The 17,017-nt window shown below is 37.4% G+C and overlaps 1 protein-coding gene and 1 long non-coding RNA gene across 12 annotated transcripts in view; one reads left to right on the plus strand and one right to left on the minus strand.

Annotated features, from left to right (window-relative positions):
• LOC145548060 (uncharacterized) overlaps window positions 1-17,017 on the plus strand; it is a 39,227-nt gene that overhangs the window by 17,504 nt on the left and 4,706 nt on the right. For 4 of the 10 annotated variants that reach the window (XR_014084346.1, XR_014084348.1, XR_014084345.1 and 1 more), the window contains 3 exons: window positions 1,431-1,516; window positions 1,649-1,780; window positions 4,292-10,250. This is a non-coding gene — a long non-coding RNA (uncharacterized LOC145548060). Of the gene's footprint in view, window positions 1-128; window positions 201-1,430; window positions 1,517-1,644; window positions 1,781-4,291; window positions 10,251-17,017 lie in introns of all 10 variants that reach the window. The other 6 variants (XR_014084351.1, XR_014084352.1, XR_014084353.1 and 3 more) reach the window with 6 other exon arrangements.
• On the minus strand, window positions 3,088-15,684 carry LOC103479291 (myosin-7-like). Of its 2 annotated transcripts, XM_081598537.1 has the most exons (38): window positions 15,533-15,683; window positions 14,697-14,905; window positions 14,343-14,486; window positions 14,071-14,227; window positions 13,962-13,989; window positions 13,765-13,876; window positions 12,937-13,029; window positions 12,799-12,862; window positions 12,624-12,722; window positions 12,430-12,533; window positions 12,206-12,344; window positions 11,976-12,094; window positions 11,751-11,900; window positions 11,500-11,670; window positions 11,113-11,422; window positions 10,374-10,453; window positions 10,072-10,277; window positions 9,548-9,671; window positions 9,211-9,347; window positions 8,785-9,040; window positions 8,458-8,700; window positions 8,197-8,373; window positions 7,972-8,117; window positions 7,802-7,892; window positions 7,328-7,717; window positions 7,105-7,231; window positions 6,904-7,022; window positions 6,626-6,822; window positions 6,360-6,543; window positions 6,116-6,281; window positions 5,912-6,036; window positions 5,512-5,820; window positions 5,214-5,417; window positions 4,833-5,129; window positions 4,623-4,727; window positions 4,434-4,529; window positions 4,218-4,352; window positions 3,088-3,217 (listed from the first exon to the last, which is right to left on the minus strand). In XM_081598537.1, exons 2-38 carry the CDS (start codon window positions 14,895-14,897, stop codon window positions 3,197-3,199), a joined length of 5,826 nt encoding a protein of 1,941 aa, XP_081454663.1. In that variant the 5' UTR covers window positions 14,898-14,905; window positions 15,533-15,683; the 3' UTR covers window positions 3,088-3,196. The 2 variants fall into 2 exon arrangements, with proteins under 2 accessions (XP_081454663.1, XP_081454662.1); XM_081598536.1 differs by having other exon boundaries at window positions 4,218-4,529; window positions 15,533-15,684.

Raw genomic sequence — 17,017 nt, forward strand, 5'->3', positions numbered from 1 at the left:
ACTGAAACTGGGTTTTTATTATCACAATTTGCAGTACTTTACTTTCAATATAAAACAACAAGCAATTTGTTGCTGCCATTTTTTTGTTGGACTATGGTGATCTTTTGTATATGTGTGCATCTGCCCAGTGTCTTCACAAGAATGATGCAGCTTAACATCCTTACCATTTAGAGGAAACTGCAACACCTTGACAGATCATTGTGAGTTATATTTTCAGAGACTGCCCTTGTGCTGCTCCTGTTGACATGGCATTGTTTTCTTCTCTTTATTCTTGAGCACAAAGATAACTTGTGAAATTCCTGCTGGCTGCATTTGAGGGCTTGGTGGTTCAGAGGAGAGCTTGGGGACAGCTTGTGACGCAGGTTATCAGGACAGTTTTTTTTTTGTTTTTTTTTTATTGATCGGCAGCAACAGTTGATTATAAGTAGCTAAAGTTATGAAACAGTATAATTTGCATGGGTAACACTTTATTTGAAGGGGTGTGCAGAGGACTGACATGACACTGTCATAATCATGACATAACATCTGTCATGAACATAAAGAAGTATTTATGAATGTTTATGACAGTTGTCATGAAGTATCATTTGGTAAATAATGACACTTAATGCAAAGTTGCTCTAAAAGTTGCATTGAAAGTCCATTAAAAGTGTTAACTTTGCATTAAATTATCACAGTTTACTAAATCATGCAAAGTTGGCATTTTTAATGGACTTTCAATGCAACTTTTAGAGCAACTTTCATTAAAAGTGTCATTATTTACCGAATGACACTTCATGACAACTGTCTTAAACATTCATAAATACTTCTTTATGTTCATGACAACAGGTGTTATGTATATGACAGTGTCATGTCAGTCTTATGCACACCCTTTCAAATAAAGTGTTACCTTTGCATGATATGTAATTTAAAGTGGGATGATTTATCTTTACAAATCAGATTTAAGTGTGAAAATGAATCAAGAAAGACAAGAACAAAACTCACATATGAACTTGCCTTTATTTATGGCAAACAAAACCCTTGGTGTACAGAATCTCTTTATTAGACAAAATTTAGCCAAAACTGTGATGAAATCTTTGTGAAAACCTCTACCACAGTGGACATCACATCTTTCTCCATCAGGCCATGTCCTGACTTATCTTTGTACTTGGATTATCATCTCTGTTACTTGTCCCTCAGTCTATTCCAGGCTCTTGGAGAGAGCACTTGTCCCTTCACTGAAGGTCTCATTCTCAGCTGTCCACAGCCTTTCTGTCTCTGACTTTTACAATCACATGAGCATCCCAAAGGAAGGTGTGAGACACCTTGCACCACTTAAGTTGAGGAATCTGAGCCATCAAAGCTATTAGTAGTATTTGCTATTTGCTGTTGTGAAAGGTCACTTCTAAGGGGAGTTGATTGTTCTCGTCCTTGTCTTTGCCTCACTCATTTAGTCTATGGGCTTCTGAGTGGACTCAACCTGAATTCTGAATGTGCTCGGATGAGGAAAAGAACCAACATATCATGAAATTATGGAAAGGTATTTATTTTTTATTTGTCTGATTACTAGTCTATATAATTTATGCTAAATGTCACTTGAATATACTTTGCAGTCATTAAATCCCGTGTTTTATTTTAATTTATGATTTTTTTTTTATATGTATTGAGAAAGCTCTTACAGGTGGGGAATTCGTTACCTGATGAGAACCAAGTAAGCTCATGTACTGTGACAGAATTGGGCCTTGTCTGGCACTGAAGATGTGTGCTCCTCTGAGAAAAAAAAGCTTCATTAAGTAATACTAAGGTTAGTAGTTTTAACTTTTATTTGATATGACATTTATCCATGTTTGTGTAGTCTACTAAGGTTGACAACAAAAGATTTCACCTCAAAAATAATTTATTTAGAAACTAATGAAATTTAAAAAATGAATGGGTAAACATTTTATAGTGATAATGAAACATATGCATGTAGAATAATTACTACATTTATTCCATTTCATTTCTTGCTCATAATAGTGTTGTTGTTTCACAGCCACTTATAAGAACCGTTGTCTGTTGATGCTAAAATCTGTGGTAATGCAAGATTAATAACACTACTCTAATTGTATACTAAAGTTAGAAACTACAAATACTTTTTTTTTACTGGAGATTTATCTCTGTTAAAAAAAAAAAATCTATGCAGCATATACGTATCTTTAATGTCTAAAATTGAAATAACCCGGAATTAAATTTCTAGTCTAAATACTCTTGTCCAACCCAGTGATCACATGTGACATTTGTAAAAGCATGCAGCCATTGATGCCCCAAATAAATCACTGGTCTCAATGAAGACAGGTGAAATCTACAGTGGGTTGTGTGTGTAATACACATGTTTTTTCATGCCAATCTGTTTCAGCTCAAATGAATAACTTTTAAAGTATTGAATGCACTTCTTATTATAAATCTGAAAATATTTTGTAGAATGGATTACTAACCTGCCTTCTACGTCAGATCTATTAGTGGCTTTAACAACAGATACCTGAGGCAAATCTCCCCTCCTAAAAGGGAGCAGAGATTTGCAGCCACAAACCATTACAACAAAATCCCCAGAGTAGCAATTGCTAAATTGTTTTAAGTAGACCAAACCTGTATGTATGTCTATCTAATAATTTATTAATTTATAGGGCAAATCAGAGATTTTATTTAATCTAAAACCTGAGTAATTCTCCCAGTTTTCTATCTATGGGTCAGGAAATATGTACATTTTTATTTTCTTATGAAACTTGGATGATTGATTTACTGTCATTAGTTTACTACTGGTATCTAAACTAATATTTCTCAATGTAATTTACAATTGTAATAATGTAGTTTCTTGCAGTACTTGTTCAGAAAAAAACATAGTAATACGAATAAGCCATTGAAAGTAAATAAGTGCATTTAAAAAAAAATTGGTGTACATTTTCAGGTATTTGCAGTGTTGCATGTTCTATTCAATATTCTAATGGTACGATAATGTTCTATATTTAGTTTATCCAGTCAATCTGGTTTATTGTATTATGCTCACAAATTTCTTGAATTCAATTATTTTCTTCTGTAAACCATCAAAACTGTAGGCAATAACAAGTCAAGAGGCTGTTTTAGATGCACGTTTGATTTATTCTACTCAACACGACAGCATGCTTAGGGAGGCACCATTATATTAGCAACAGGTGTCTCGGACACTTTATTGTCTGGAGAAACCTTATTCTTCATCATGTCCTTTCTGAAAAAAAAGAACACAGGATAAGTGTTGAGTGGTGTTTAAACAAAGTAAGGAGCCACTTGGAGTGGAAAACAGATATTTACACACCTTATAAAAAGACACGCAGCCCTTTTTTAATAATCCATTTGTTTAATAAAAAAAAGTAATGAGCAAGATCATTTTTGTAAGGATTTGTTTTTTAACTTTGTTCAAATTCAAAAGTTTACCAACAATGATATTTTTTAGCATTTGATAGAAATGTGAAGTACTAACTTTGGCATTTCTATAAACTCTATAACTTGGGTCAGATATTTCGGGTGTCTTTCCACAAGTTTCTCACAACAGTGTGATTCAACATTGGCCCATTACTCCTTAAAGAACTGGTGTAACAGTTTCATAAACCAGATTGCTCCCAAACACAACTTTATGTTTTGTGTGACACCCAGATCATGGCTTAGTGATGACCACACCTTGATGCTATTTTTTTGCTAACTGGCAGCAAGTTTGGTTTATTATTCTTTTCAAAGACCCATTTGTACTAAAAGTGTAACCTCCTTGCTGATGACTTGAGATGTTGCTTTAATGTGTGCTTTTGTTCTGGGGTTGATAAGCACATTTCACATCAAACACATTAATAACTGCGATACAAAACCTATCTCTGTCTTGACAAGCATGATTACTTAACATTTCTATTATGATGTACTTGTATCAGATTGTTTGAACAAATGAATGTGGGTGTGAAGATTATATCATGGAATCAAATGAAATTTCAGATTGGTTGCTAACTATAAGTGATACACAATATTTCCTTCGAGAGATTAAAACCATGAAGGTGTAAAAATAACTGTTGTTGGGTTGTTTCAGTTCAAAAAGTCAGAAATTATTTCAACAAGGGATTGTCAAGATCAAACTTTTTGCTGTTTTTGTTTTTGGGGTTGGACGTGAAAGCATTTTTTATGCACTGGACATCTTTAAAAACATATATTTGAAAAACAATTACCATTTTTGTCTACATACAAACCTTTGACCCAACATCACGACTCTTGGCTCGTAACTTGTTGACTTGAGACTCTGCGATATCGGCTCTCTCTTCAGCCTCGTCCAACTCATGTTGAAGCTTGCGGAACTTGGTGAGGTTGCTGTTGGCCTGCTCCTCCTGTTGGAAAAGCATCACATATTCCAGATAAGTATATGACAATGTTATGTAATGATCCTTTTTTGAAAGAGCCATACTTACAGCTACTTCTGAAGACTTCTTATAGGATTTCACTTTGAGCTGAAGCTTGTCCACCAAGTCTTGGAGACGTGCCAGATTTTTACGGTCTTCTTCAGTCTAGGTTTAATAAAATAAGATGAAAGGACAATGTAAAAAAAACTTTTTTAGTTTATGAAAACTACTAAAGATGTGTTCTAGATTAATAGCTACCTGATAGGTAAGTTCCTTGATGCGTCTCTCGTACTTTCTCACTCCTTTTATTGCATCACTGGACTTTTTCTGTTCACTTTCCACCTCATTTTCAAGCTCCCTGACCTGCAGATTCCACAGCAAAAGTCATTAAAAATATTGGTTGAGATTCAGAAAACATTTGATTTGCTTGCGCAAACACTTTGTCTCGATGAGCCTTCCTCTACTCACCCTGCCCTCGAGCTTCTGGACCTGCTTCTTGCCTCCCTTCATGGCGATCTGTTCAGCTTCATCCAGACGGTGCTGCAGATCTTTGATGGTCTGCTCCATGTTCTTCTTCATGCGCTCCAGGTGAGCGCTGGTATCCTGCTCTTTCTTCAGCTCCTCTGCCATCATGGCAGCATCAGTGATGGCTTTCTTGGCCTTCTCTTCAGCATTTCTGCATTCCTGCACAGCCTCCTCCACTTCAGTTTGAAGCTGAGAAATATCACCCTCCAGCTTCTTCTTCTGGTTAATCAGGCTGGTGTTCTGTTCACATGTAAATTGAACTCTTTTAGAATTCCTCAGTAATAATTGTGCAACTTGTGAAGAAACTGATTAAAACTGTCTCACCTGTGAGTGCAGTAGCTGCACCCGCTCACTAACATCCAGCAGCTCTTGCTCAGCAAGTTTCCGGCTTCGTTCAGTTTGCTCTAAAGCGGCCCTCAGTTCCTCCAATTCTGCCTGAAGCAGGTTGTTGCGTCTTTCAACAATGGCAGAGTTTTCCTTCATGTCATCATTGGCTCTCAGAGCATCATCAAGTTGGAGTTGAGCATCCTTTGGATGAATGTCATTTTTTAAATATGTTTTTAATCAGGTTCTGGTGTTTTTAAAGGCAATACCACAATTACGTTTCCTATTATTTACTGACCTTAAGATGTGCATGAACTGACTTGAGTTGCTTCTGTGCCTCAGCCGCCTGCCTGTTGGCTTGGCTAAGCTGGATCTCCATCTCGTTGAGGTCTCCCTCCATCTTCTTTTTCAGACGAAGGGCTTCATTCCTGCTGCGAGTTTCAGACTCAAGTGAGCTCTGAAGAGTATCCACCATCCGCTGCTGGTTTCGCTTTACTTGCTCCGTCTCCTCATCTTTCTCAGCCAGCTTCCGCTCAAAGTCAGCTTTAATTTGGTTCAACTCAAGCTGGACTCTGAGAATCTTCCCTTCCTCATGCTCCAGCGAGGCCTATAGAAACAGGATGAGTTGGTTGAAATTATTAATTTCACTGAACACTACAATATTTTAATTCTAGGAACGGTTTTGCTGTGCACTTCACCTCTGCTTCCTCAAGAGCTGTCTGTATCTCGGACTTTTCTTGTTCCAGCTGCTTTCGAATCTTCTCAAGCTCATGAATGTTCTTTCCACCCTCACCAATTTGCTCAGTGAGGTCAGATATTTCCTCTAAACACATAATTGAGACAATATATGAATTCTTTCTAATTCAACTTTTTGTCTGATGTCTTACTGATGAATAACCAACCTTGTAAGTTCTTGTTCTCCCTCTTCATGGTCTCTAGATGTTCAAGAGACTCTTCGTAGGAGTTTTTAAGTTTGAAGAGTTCGGTGCTCAATGATCTGGCTTCTTTCTGAGAACTCTCCAGCTCACACTGAGACTCTTCATACTTCTGTTTCCACTCTGACAAAACCTAAAGAAAATTATGGAGATGTAAGTATTTTCTCTTTAGATGTGGTAAGTTCATACAGCTGTCGCTGTATTTTTCAACCTTGTCAAAGTTCCTTTGCTTCTTGTCCAGAGCAGCAGCAGCAGCATTAGACCTCTCCACATCCACCATGAGATCTTCGATCTCATTCTGCAGCCTGTGTTTGGTCTTCTCCAGAGAGGAGCATTTGGCATTCACTGCTTCAACAGCCTCCTCAGCCTCCTGCAGACGCTGAGCCAGCTTCTTCCTGGATTATGGAAGGGTTGATTTGGGATTGGCTACTTTCAAAACTTTGTACAGACACTGAAATTCAAATGTACTGTACTCACTTGGCTTCCTCCAGTTCCTCGGTTCTCTGGATGGCATCAGTTTCGTACTTGGTTCTCCACTGAGCCACCTCAGTGTTGGCCTTGGACATGCTGCGCTGCAGTTCAGCCTTGGCCTCCTGCTCCTCCTCGTACTGCTCCCTGAGGAGGTCACAGTCATGGCGAGCAGACTGCACCGCATGGGCTAATGCATTCTTGGCCTGAAAAGAAAGTATATGAGAGGATATACTCGTTGTCAATAAATCATCTTTATTTAATGGAGTGTCTTGGTTCCCAGTTACCTTGATTTCCTCTTCCAGTTGTCTTTTGAGGTCTTCAATTTGTTGTGTGTATGACTGCTTTCCTCTGGTGAGTTGAGACACCAGGGAGTCTTTTTCCTCAAGCTGCCTTATAAGTTCACCTGGGAATGAATTTAATAATTAGGTTTTAAATTGATAAAGTTAATATATGCTATTCAAGAAGTTTAAAGTGGTTGTTTATACCATTTTCAGTTTGAAGCTTAGCTTTCTGCATGGTGAAGTCATTGATGGTACGCTGTCCCTCTTCTGATTTGGTTTTATATTCATTCAGCTGATCCTCAAGAGACCGACACATTTTCTCCAAATTGTTCTGAAAGAAAGTAAATGCAAGTATGAATAATCGTCACCATGTGGGACAAGGCTAGACCAAGATTTTCAGCCAACAAGAAGAAAATATTTAGCTTACCTTGGCCTTGACAACCTGCTCCATATTGGAGACCACATCATCCAGCTCCAGTTTGAGCTCGCTCTTCTCCTTCTCCAGCTTCTGCTTGACTCTCTGCAGGTTGTCAATCTGCTCTCCCAGGTCAGCAACAGTGTCGGCTTGTTTCTTCCTGAGTGTGGCAGTGGTGGCTTCGTGGTGCAGGGTGGCCTCTTCGAGGTCTCTGCGGAGTTTCTGGAACTCGGCCTCCCTCTTCTTGTTCATCTCAATCTGGGCGGCTGTGGCTCCTCCAGCCTCCTCCAGTCTCTCACTGATCTCCTCTAACTCTCTAGCCAAGTCTGCTCTCTGCTTCTCCACCTTGGCTCGAGCAGCTCGTTCTGCTTCAAGCTCTTCCTCCAGCTCTTCAATGCGGGCCTAGAACAAAATGATGAGGGTTGCATTTGCTTTTACAAACATACAGTCCTTCATGTTAATAGTTTGTCTGGTGAGAAGTTTCACCTGCAGCTCCTTCAGTTTCTTCTGGAGCTGAGCACTCATTGCTTGTTCATCCTCTATTTTCCCATTGAGTTGGCTTATTTCAAAATCTTTCCTATTGATGATAAGAGGTACAATTTATAAAATGATGCTTACTTAGCAAGTAGTTAGTGTTTTTGATATGGGCTTCTTACTTTTTCAGCCTCTCTTCAAGTTGCTGCTTGTCATTTTCTAAGTCCATGATACTTTCTTGGGCCAACTTTAAGTCTCCCTCTAGCTTTCGCTTGGCTCTCTCAAGGTCCATTCGTATTTTCTTCTCTTGTTCTAAGGATCCTTCAAGCTGCAGAGAGACAGGCAAATAATCATTTGTATTCAAATAAACATAATTCAGGATTTAATTGTAATGTTTTAGATCTTACATCGTCCACTTGCTGCTCCAGCTTCGTCTTGGCCTTGGTCAGAGTGTTGACTTTGTCTTCCTCACTCTGCAGGTCATCCAGGGTTTGTTGGTGAGCTTCCTGTAAAGCCTTTTTCTCCTTTGTGAGCTTGGCGATGATTTCATCCAAAGCAGCCATCTCCTCTGTCAGGTTTTTGACCTATAGGCCAAAAGGTTTTCAGTGTGAACCAATGGTATTTGAGAGCATGATGTGTTTTGGTGTAGTGGTTAGTCTTTATGGTACCTTGTTCTCTGTAGCGTGTTTCTCTTTCTCCACCTTTGCCAGAGTTAGCTCTAAGTCGTCAATATCCTTCTTTAATTCAGAGCATTCATCCTCCAACTTCCTTTTCTTTGCAGTCAGTTCAGCATTCATCTCCTCCTCGTCCTCCAGTCTTTCTGTCAGTTCCTTGATTTTTGCTTCCAGTTGAATCTTACTTTTGATCAGACCCTCACATCGTTCCTCAGCGTCAGACAGATTATCTTGCTCCTTTTATCAAAAGAAATTAACATGTTTTACAGAATGGTTATAATAAGCTGTGTTAAGACATTAAAAATCACAGTTTCAACATACAGTTTGGACTTGGAGCTGCAGGTCGTTCTTCTCTTGGAGAAGAGAGACCATTTTCTCCTCTAGTTCCTTCCTACGGGCTTCTGATTTTGCATAAGCCTCCTTGAGTTTGGTAAACTCCTCCTTCATGTTGGCCATCTCCTTCTCAGTTTCAGCTGATTTTAACAGAGGTTTGATCTTGAAGTACAACTTCATCCAGGGCCAATTCTTGACCCCCATGAAGGCGCGGATGTTCCACTGAATCACAAGTAGTGCGTCCCTGTGTGCAACATTTTGTATTAAAGTGAAACTGTCAGAATTTTATATTGCAATGTATCTCTTTTATACCCCATATTATTTGTTTCTCACTCTCTTAATATAAGTTATAACTTTGCCAGTCATTCTAAATTAGTTTATTTACAATTAACATATGTACTTGATTTTAATTACCTGCGTTCTACAATCTTCTGGAATTCTATTCTTGCAAGAACTCCTCTGGATCTTGCCTGTATCCTCGTTATAATGAGAGCCAGACGGTCATCTCTCATCTCCTCCAGCAGACCAAGGAGCCCAGCTTTGAAGAACACCTAATTTATTTAAACATGATACTTAAGCATGTGTGGGAGTGTTCATGTGTAAGATTCTGGCTCATTTAAACTTTCTATTTATGTGATTTAGATGTGATCTCAATATCAGATCTAAATATAAAACAAAAATAACAAATAATTTGAATTGAATGGCATGTACAGATATCTGACAAATGTTTATACAACATAGATTTACTTACCTTGGTGTGACCCAATTTGTACTGGTTGTGATCGATATCTAGGGAACCTAGAAGCTTCTCTGATGCCTTCTTGTTATCAATGAACTGTCCCTCCGGTATGGCACTTGGGTTTAAGATGCGGTATCTTTAACAAAAGTAAAAGATCACTTGTGTAATGTCTTTGGAATAAAATGCTCAAATTCAGCTGGTTTCAGCAGGTTTGTTAAATGGTATTCAAATATTTTGTATAACCCAATGAACTCCAATTCAACAAAAGAATCTTTGAACAAAGATATACTCAAGGAATATAAACAGTTTAGGACGAATAAAAGCTGTAAAAGAGGCTTTTTTAGGTCCTTTCATTTTGAAGCAACACGTACTTAAACTTTTTTGTAGACTAGTGTCTTTTGTAATCAACTAACCCAAGAAGAGAAGTTTGATTTATGTAAATTAGTTCAAAATGCAATATTTGTAACAAATACATCCAAACATGGTAATTTTTGTTCTTTAGCATTTCTATATTTGACTTCTAATCAACAGCAAACCTCTGTTTGAAGTCTCCATAGAGGATTCTGTTGGGGAAGCCTTTCCTGCAGATCCTGATGCCTTCCAGCACACCGTTACAGCGCAGCTGGTGCATCACCAGAGGGTTCTCCATGGCCCCAGGAGTCTTGGTCTCATTGGGGATGATGCAGCGTACAAAGTGAGGGTGGGTAGACCTCAGGTTGGTCATCAACTTATTCAGGTTCTCCTGAAAGCACATGTTTATTGTCAATGGATGTCTCACAGCCAAGTAGACTTTGTCTTTTAGATGTTTTATGACTGTTGAAATCAAAAATAATCTTACCCTGTGCAGGGCAGATACAGTTTGGAAAGATGAACCTTTCTTTTTAGTTCCACCTTTGCCTTTTCCTCCAGATTCCTGAACTAAAAGTCATTAACACAGTATTAAGTAGAAGAAACAATCCAAATCAAATGTAGATATATTGTTTTCAAATGACACAGTTCAAATAAAGCAAAAAGAAATAACTCATGGATTAAAGATGCACATTTCTGGTCTAACCTTCATTCAGTATTTTCTCCATGTCATACTAATTACCTACCCACCCATTGTTTAAATTGGTGATCTCCATAGCAACTCATAATGTTCATACTGAAACAGAGAAACAAATATGCTAACAGCTACTGCTGCCTAGCCATTTATCAACAGCTAAGAGGACTTTATTTCTTGGCTTTAAACTTCTTTAATAATTTATTTGACACCACATCTCCATGTTTTAGCACCATGAATGATGATGAATCAAACTATCATGCTCACATATATTTGGGTGTCTAAAGTTGAGTTAATGTTATTTAGTTAGATTAGTTAGTTACCATTTAATAATTTGGGTTTGTCTGATGAAATTCTGCGTGAATAGTCAGATGACAAATATGCTTCACATTTGAATTTGACTCATGATTAAGACCTTAGCAAGCAAAATGGAACCAAAAAACCTTACCTGTTCTTATATAAAGGGGCATCTACCATGTTCCCTTTTTAATAATATGTTTTAAAAGGAGTAACTCATACCTGACTAAATACATACCTGAATCGGCTCCTGCATAGTTTGCAAACAGAATACCAAGCAGCTTGAGTGTAGACTTCTGGTACAGCCCAACAACAGTCTCATTCAGAGGATCCTTGTTCTTCACCAGCCAGTTGTTGATATTATAATCAACAGTTCCAGCATAGTGGACCAGGGCAAAATGGGCCTCTGGTTTGCCTTTGACAACTCTAGGCTTCTGGAAGTTGTTTGATTTCCCCAGATGATTGTCATAAAGCTTAGCTTTAAATGTAGCATCAGAGGCTTTGGGAAACATGCACTCCTCTTCGAGGATGGACATGATGCCCATGGGCTGAAAGGGTAATAAAAGTGGTTTGAAACACAAATGACCTTTTACTTTCTCCATATATTTAATATTCTGATTCTCACCTTTTCAATCAGGTCAATACAGGCCTGCAGATCCATACCAAAGTCAATGAAAGTCCATTCAATTCCCTCTTTCTTGTACTCTTCCTGCTCCAGCACAAACATGTGGTGGTTGAAAAACTGTTGCAGTTTTTCATTGGTGAAGTTGATGCACATCTGCTCGAAGGTGTTGAACTGCAAAGATATTGAGAGTAATTAAAAATGAACTCTTAGATTAAAAAACTCATCAAGTATGCGTTGATTCCTAAACTTACATCAAAGATCTCAAACCCAGCAATGTCCAGCACTCCAATGAAGTACTGACGAGGCTGCTTGGTGTCAAGAGACTGGTTAATTCTCACCACCATCCACAGGAACATCTTCTCATAAACTGCCTTAGACAGGGCTCCAACAGCATAGTACACCTCAATAAGGATTTGACAAAGACATTTGTTAAAACGTATCATCAAATGATACTCATAAAGCATATATTTCTTTACCTGGGCAACATTTTGTCCCTTGGTGACCCACTCATTCCCCACTTTGACCCTTGGGTGACAGAGACCTTTGATAAGGTCAGCAGAGTTCAGGCCCATCAGATATGCTGCTTTGTCAGCATCTTTGGAGAATTAGTGACATCAGTATTATTCAAGGTTACCATCATTGCTAGAGCTTGGTAACACATATTGTGTCATTGACTGTAAACTGTTTAAAAATAGACATGGCTTACCTTCAGTGCCATCAGCCTCTGCCTGCTCCTCTCTCTGCTTGTTCTTAAACTTCATGTTGCCATGATGCATAATGGCCCCAGTTAGCTTGTACATACTGTTTTTTTCTTCTTGAGTGAATCCCAGCACATCAAAAGCTTCCTGAGTAAGATATGTTACTGTAGTCAACTTTGTAGACATTTAGTGTTGTTGTTTTAAAAAACGTTTGTGAGAATGTTCAGCTCACATCAGTAGCCATCAGCTCTTCAGAGTCATTGATGGAAGCTACTGTTGTCTCTCCTTGGGAGATGAACGCGTAATCATAGGGGTTGTTGGTGATGAGTAGCATCTCTACAATTACACAATTAAAATATAATTATAATATATGTAATGTTATACTTTAGAAAACATAATTGCTTTGAACATGTTGCCTATACTCACCCAGAAGTTCAGGCTTTACCTGAGACAAGATCTGGTAGAAAATGTGGTAATCCCTCTCAGCTTTAAGCTGGTAGGTGACACGTGACTTTTCCAGGAGATCTGTTGGGAAAATAATCTATTATTCTCAGCAGAAATGGGCCAGCACTGCCTTGAAGTATGTAGTCATGGTACGTACAGGTTTCAATGTCAGCAGAGGCAAGCTTTCCTCTATTGTCAAAGTGGATTCTGATGAATTTACCCTAAAAGAAAAAGAGTTGTTGAATGCCTTGACATTATGTCAGACATGACTAATTCAAGGTCCACAGTCACTTACAAATCTAGAGGAGTTGTCATTCCTGATGGTCTTGGCATTGCCAAAAGCCTCCAGAGCAGGGTTAGCCTGAATGATTTGATCCTCCAGGGTACCCTGATGCCATCAAACAAACTCACAATTTCAGATTTAAAACAGAGTAAACAACTCACATAGATATCTGTGACATTGTGAATGATCTGCATTTTTCTGATGTAAAGTATAGCAATATTAATACAAGTCTATATAAATGTAAATATTTATATTAGTTGTGGGACTTGATTAAAATTTTTGAATATGACTTGAATATGGGGTCGATTTTCAAATCAGAACCCCTTATGCTGCTAAATTATTGAATAAATAAATAAACTCAATAATAAAGATTGAGTTTATTGAGTTGAGTTTATCTGTTATTTAGGTTATTCAAGCATCAGATTGGTGCAAAGTGCCATTGTACCTATTCAGCTTTCAAATGTTTATGGAGTCCTTCGTCATCATTGTATATAAAAAAAACAACTGTGTAGACTGTGTTTGCAACATGTCTTTCATTGAGATGATATTTTAGGCTTGAATAGCTTTGGTGATACGTCAGCTCCTTTTTGCACAACTTGCAGTCAACAACAGTCTTTTCCAGCATCCTATCAAATTGTCTTTTGAAGCAAAAATTCACCTACATTGTATTGCACATAAAAAAGCCATTATTTGTAAAAAAATTATATATATATATATATATATATATATATATATATATATATATATATATATATATATATATATATTGAACACATTAAAATCTTAAAACTAGTGCATTAAGTCCCGGCCCCAACCTTTTAGTTGCATTTTTAAACAAACCTTCTTTTCACTTGCAGCATCTTTCTTCCCAGCTCCAGGCGCAGCAGCAATGCTGGCAAAGTACTGAATGACACGCTTGGTGTTTACAGTCTTTCCAGCTCCAGATTCTCCGCTGTGTAAAAGATACAAGAAAGGTTTCCTGCCAGAATCTACAACTTAGTACCACTAAAGAAATATAAGGTTGCAGAGTGACTCACGTAATGAGGATTGACTGGTTTTCTCGATCTGTCAACAAGAATTTTTAGCAGTCAAGTCAAAATTACAGTATCATAAGGGATGTGTGCACAAAATAGGGGGTTTCTATACCTGCCAGCATGTACTGGTAGGCATTGTCAGAGATGGAGAAGATGTGAGGAGGAGCTTCACTCCTCTTCTTTCCTCTGTAGGCAACGACCACCTCTTGGTTGTAGACTGGCAGCCACTTGTAGGGGTTGACAGTCACACAGAACAGCCCAGAGTAGGTCTGCAGATTAACAGGTAACAACATAAGATAGTGCCATAATTGTCCTATTGAATATATCTAATAGACTACATTTCACCGCAATGTTAGTTTGTGCATTGAAGTTGAGATTTCTTACATAGATCATCCACGCTGCGTAACGCTCTTTGAGGTTAAACAGCACAGCTGGCTCATGGAGGAAGGTGAACATGGCCATGTCTTCAATTTTATCAAACTTTGGCGGGTTCTGAGGATGTACATCGCACTCCTTCACTGTGACAGTCTGTAAAAGAAAACAACAAAAGCTTTGTTTTACATCTAAACTGAATCATCAGCATCATAATATCTTTATTCCAGTCATGTAAGAAGGTCCATAGTAAAAAGATAAAACAAACAAGATGGAAAAAATATAAAAGTAAGAATCAAACACCTCTATGGATTATTGATTGCACACATATATATATATTTTAGTACTGAATATAAATTCACTTGCCTTTCCAAATTCTGTATCAGCGGTGACTTTGTCACCATCACGACTTTGGATGGTTGCTTTTACGTACTCGACCTCTGGGTCAGGTACAAAGCACTCTCTCTTCATGTCGAAGGGACGAGTCTGGGCCTCCAGACGCTCCTTATCCGATTTCCTCAGAAAAGAAGCAGCAGCCCCAAACTCTGCCATGGCGGCATCACCCATGTTTCAACCTGGTTTCAAAAGTAGCCTTCTTTAGATTGTCAAAATTATCTTAAAATGTCCCTGTTGAATGTTTCCATAAGGACTTGTTAAGACAGCAATCTTATTCTCTGACAGGATTAAAAATGTAATATCATATGTCAAGTTACAGTTTTAAAACTGATTAGTCATTTGAATTTATGATTTATTACTGTCAGATCAGTTTTATTTACTTATTTTTAGATATTAGAAAATGTTAATTTTTAATTGCTTGGCTTGTTTTGAAACTAGGAGTCAATAAGGAAAGTTGCTTCTAAAAAACAATAATACAACTTAACTTTTAATTTCTAATTCATCTAATATAACAAAAATGTATTTGTATCATATTGTCATCAATATTTTTCATTGTACAATAAAATCATTTTGTAGCCAAAGCTGGTTTTTAGCGTGGGTGGGTTAAGCTCCAAAACAAGATCAGAATCAGTCAGAACCAGTCAGAACTTATGGTCAAATCAGATTAAAAAAATAAATAAAAAATCAGTTCATGCTATTAAAAATCACCATTTGTCATTCCAAATGAAAGATTTGACATTTATTTGAAGTTTTAATTAGGTTAAGAATTAAATTGTACCAAATAATGTTAACAATGTTTATCTTACCTTTATCTCTTAACCTGTAAGCACAGAAAATGCTCAGTGCCGTGCCGGACAGAAGCCGTATCTCCTTAAATAAAGCCTGTTGATCCACCAAATATGGCATAAATATTTGGATAAATATTGCACATTAAAAAATGTCCTAATTGGGCAGGATGGACTGTGGCTATTTGTTGCTGTAACCTTGTGTCAAACAAGGCGAGGACAATACATGGTACAATGAAAGGGGAGGGCAAGAGATAGGGATCAGGGACAGGGTTGATATCAAGCGACTCCTAATTAAATCATGTTAAATCATATTTCATTTCTTCATGCTTTTATTTTAGATTTATTGAAGGTTTAATTACATTTTTTTTATTTTGGAGTATAATTCTATTATAAATAATAATAATAATTTCTAAGATGCATTTAAATGGAATGTTTGCATGTTTTACCTTTATCTAGCTTGTGTTCGTTTAAACCCGAAATCTAAATGTTATTTCATCCTTTTTATTAACTTAATATGTTTTGCTACTTTCTATTGGAAAAAATATGAGAATTTATATCAAGTGTCTCTTTAAATTCACAAATTTTTGAATAACAAAATGCTTACAACTGTGAAAGTGGACTAAAATCAAGGAACTCCACTACTTTTCCTGTCTGTATTGTGCTGAGTAGGTGTGTTTAAAATCTCACACAGAAGAATGATGGACAAGGAGGGTTAATGACAAAGATTAAGACCAATTTGTTCCTGAAACAATGTTTGTGGAAGAGATCTTGACTTGTTGGCCTTGTTAAGATTCCTCATCTAAAAGATAAACTTCAGCAAAGTGGGGGTAGAGAGGCATCCAAAGTCACTGCTGAGACAATGAAGAATTGCAGCTGTCGTTGAGTGAAGCCTATGTTCAGAGACTTTAAATGATCACTCACCACTGTTATGCCCCGCAAGGTCTACGCCCTTTGTCTCATTGTATCATGGCATTGTTGCCTCTCCTTTGGCCTTGTGGACAAAGATAACCCTGTCAAATTCTTGTCTAGATTTTTCCTCTGTGACTGTGAAGGACAGCCTTTGAGGGCAGTGATAAAGTTGAACTTTATGTCATGATAGATGTGAGGAAGCAGGTGCACTGCACTGAAAATTCTCTCTCTGGCGAAGAGAAATTTTATTCATATTTCTTACGTTATTTCATTTTTTTGTTGTGTAATATTATTACAGTTAAACACATTTTTTTCTGTTTAAAAACTGAAACTCAATTAAATTAAACAATAAATCTTGCTTGTGGATTTCCCTCATAATTGGTGGGATTGACCTAAAAAGTAGTCACGTAATACAGTTGTGTTTTGAATACAGGATATGATTTTATATGTTACATTATTTTTTGAATGAATAAATTTACTATTGCTTTATGTTTTCCAAAAGAGATATCACATTTCTGCTGTTAAAGTAGCACAAATTAATGTAATTGCACATGTTGAGTTTAATTGATGTGGATTGATCTAAAAGGAAGAAGT

This window comes from Poecilia reticulata, chromosome 17 (genome assembly GCF_904066995.2).
Source record: "Poecilia reticulata chromosome 17, P_reticulata-male-v2, whole genome shotgun sequence".
NCBI classification, from domain to species: Eukaryota; Metazoa; Chordata; class Actinopteri; order Cyprinodontiformes; family Poeciliidae; genus Poecilia; species Poecilia reticulata.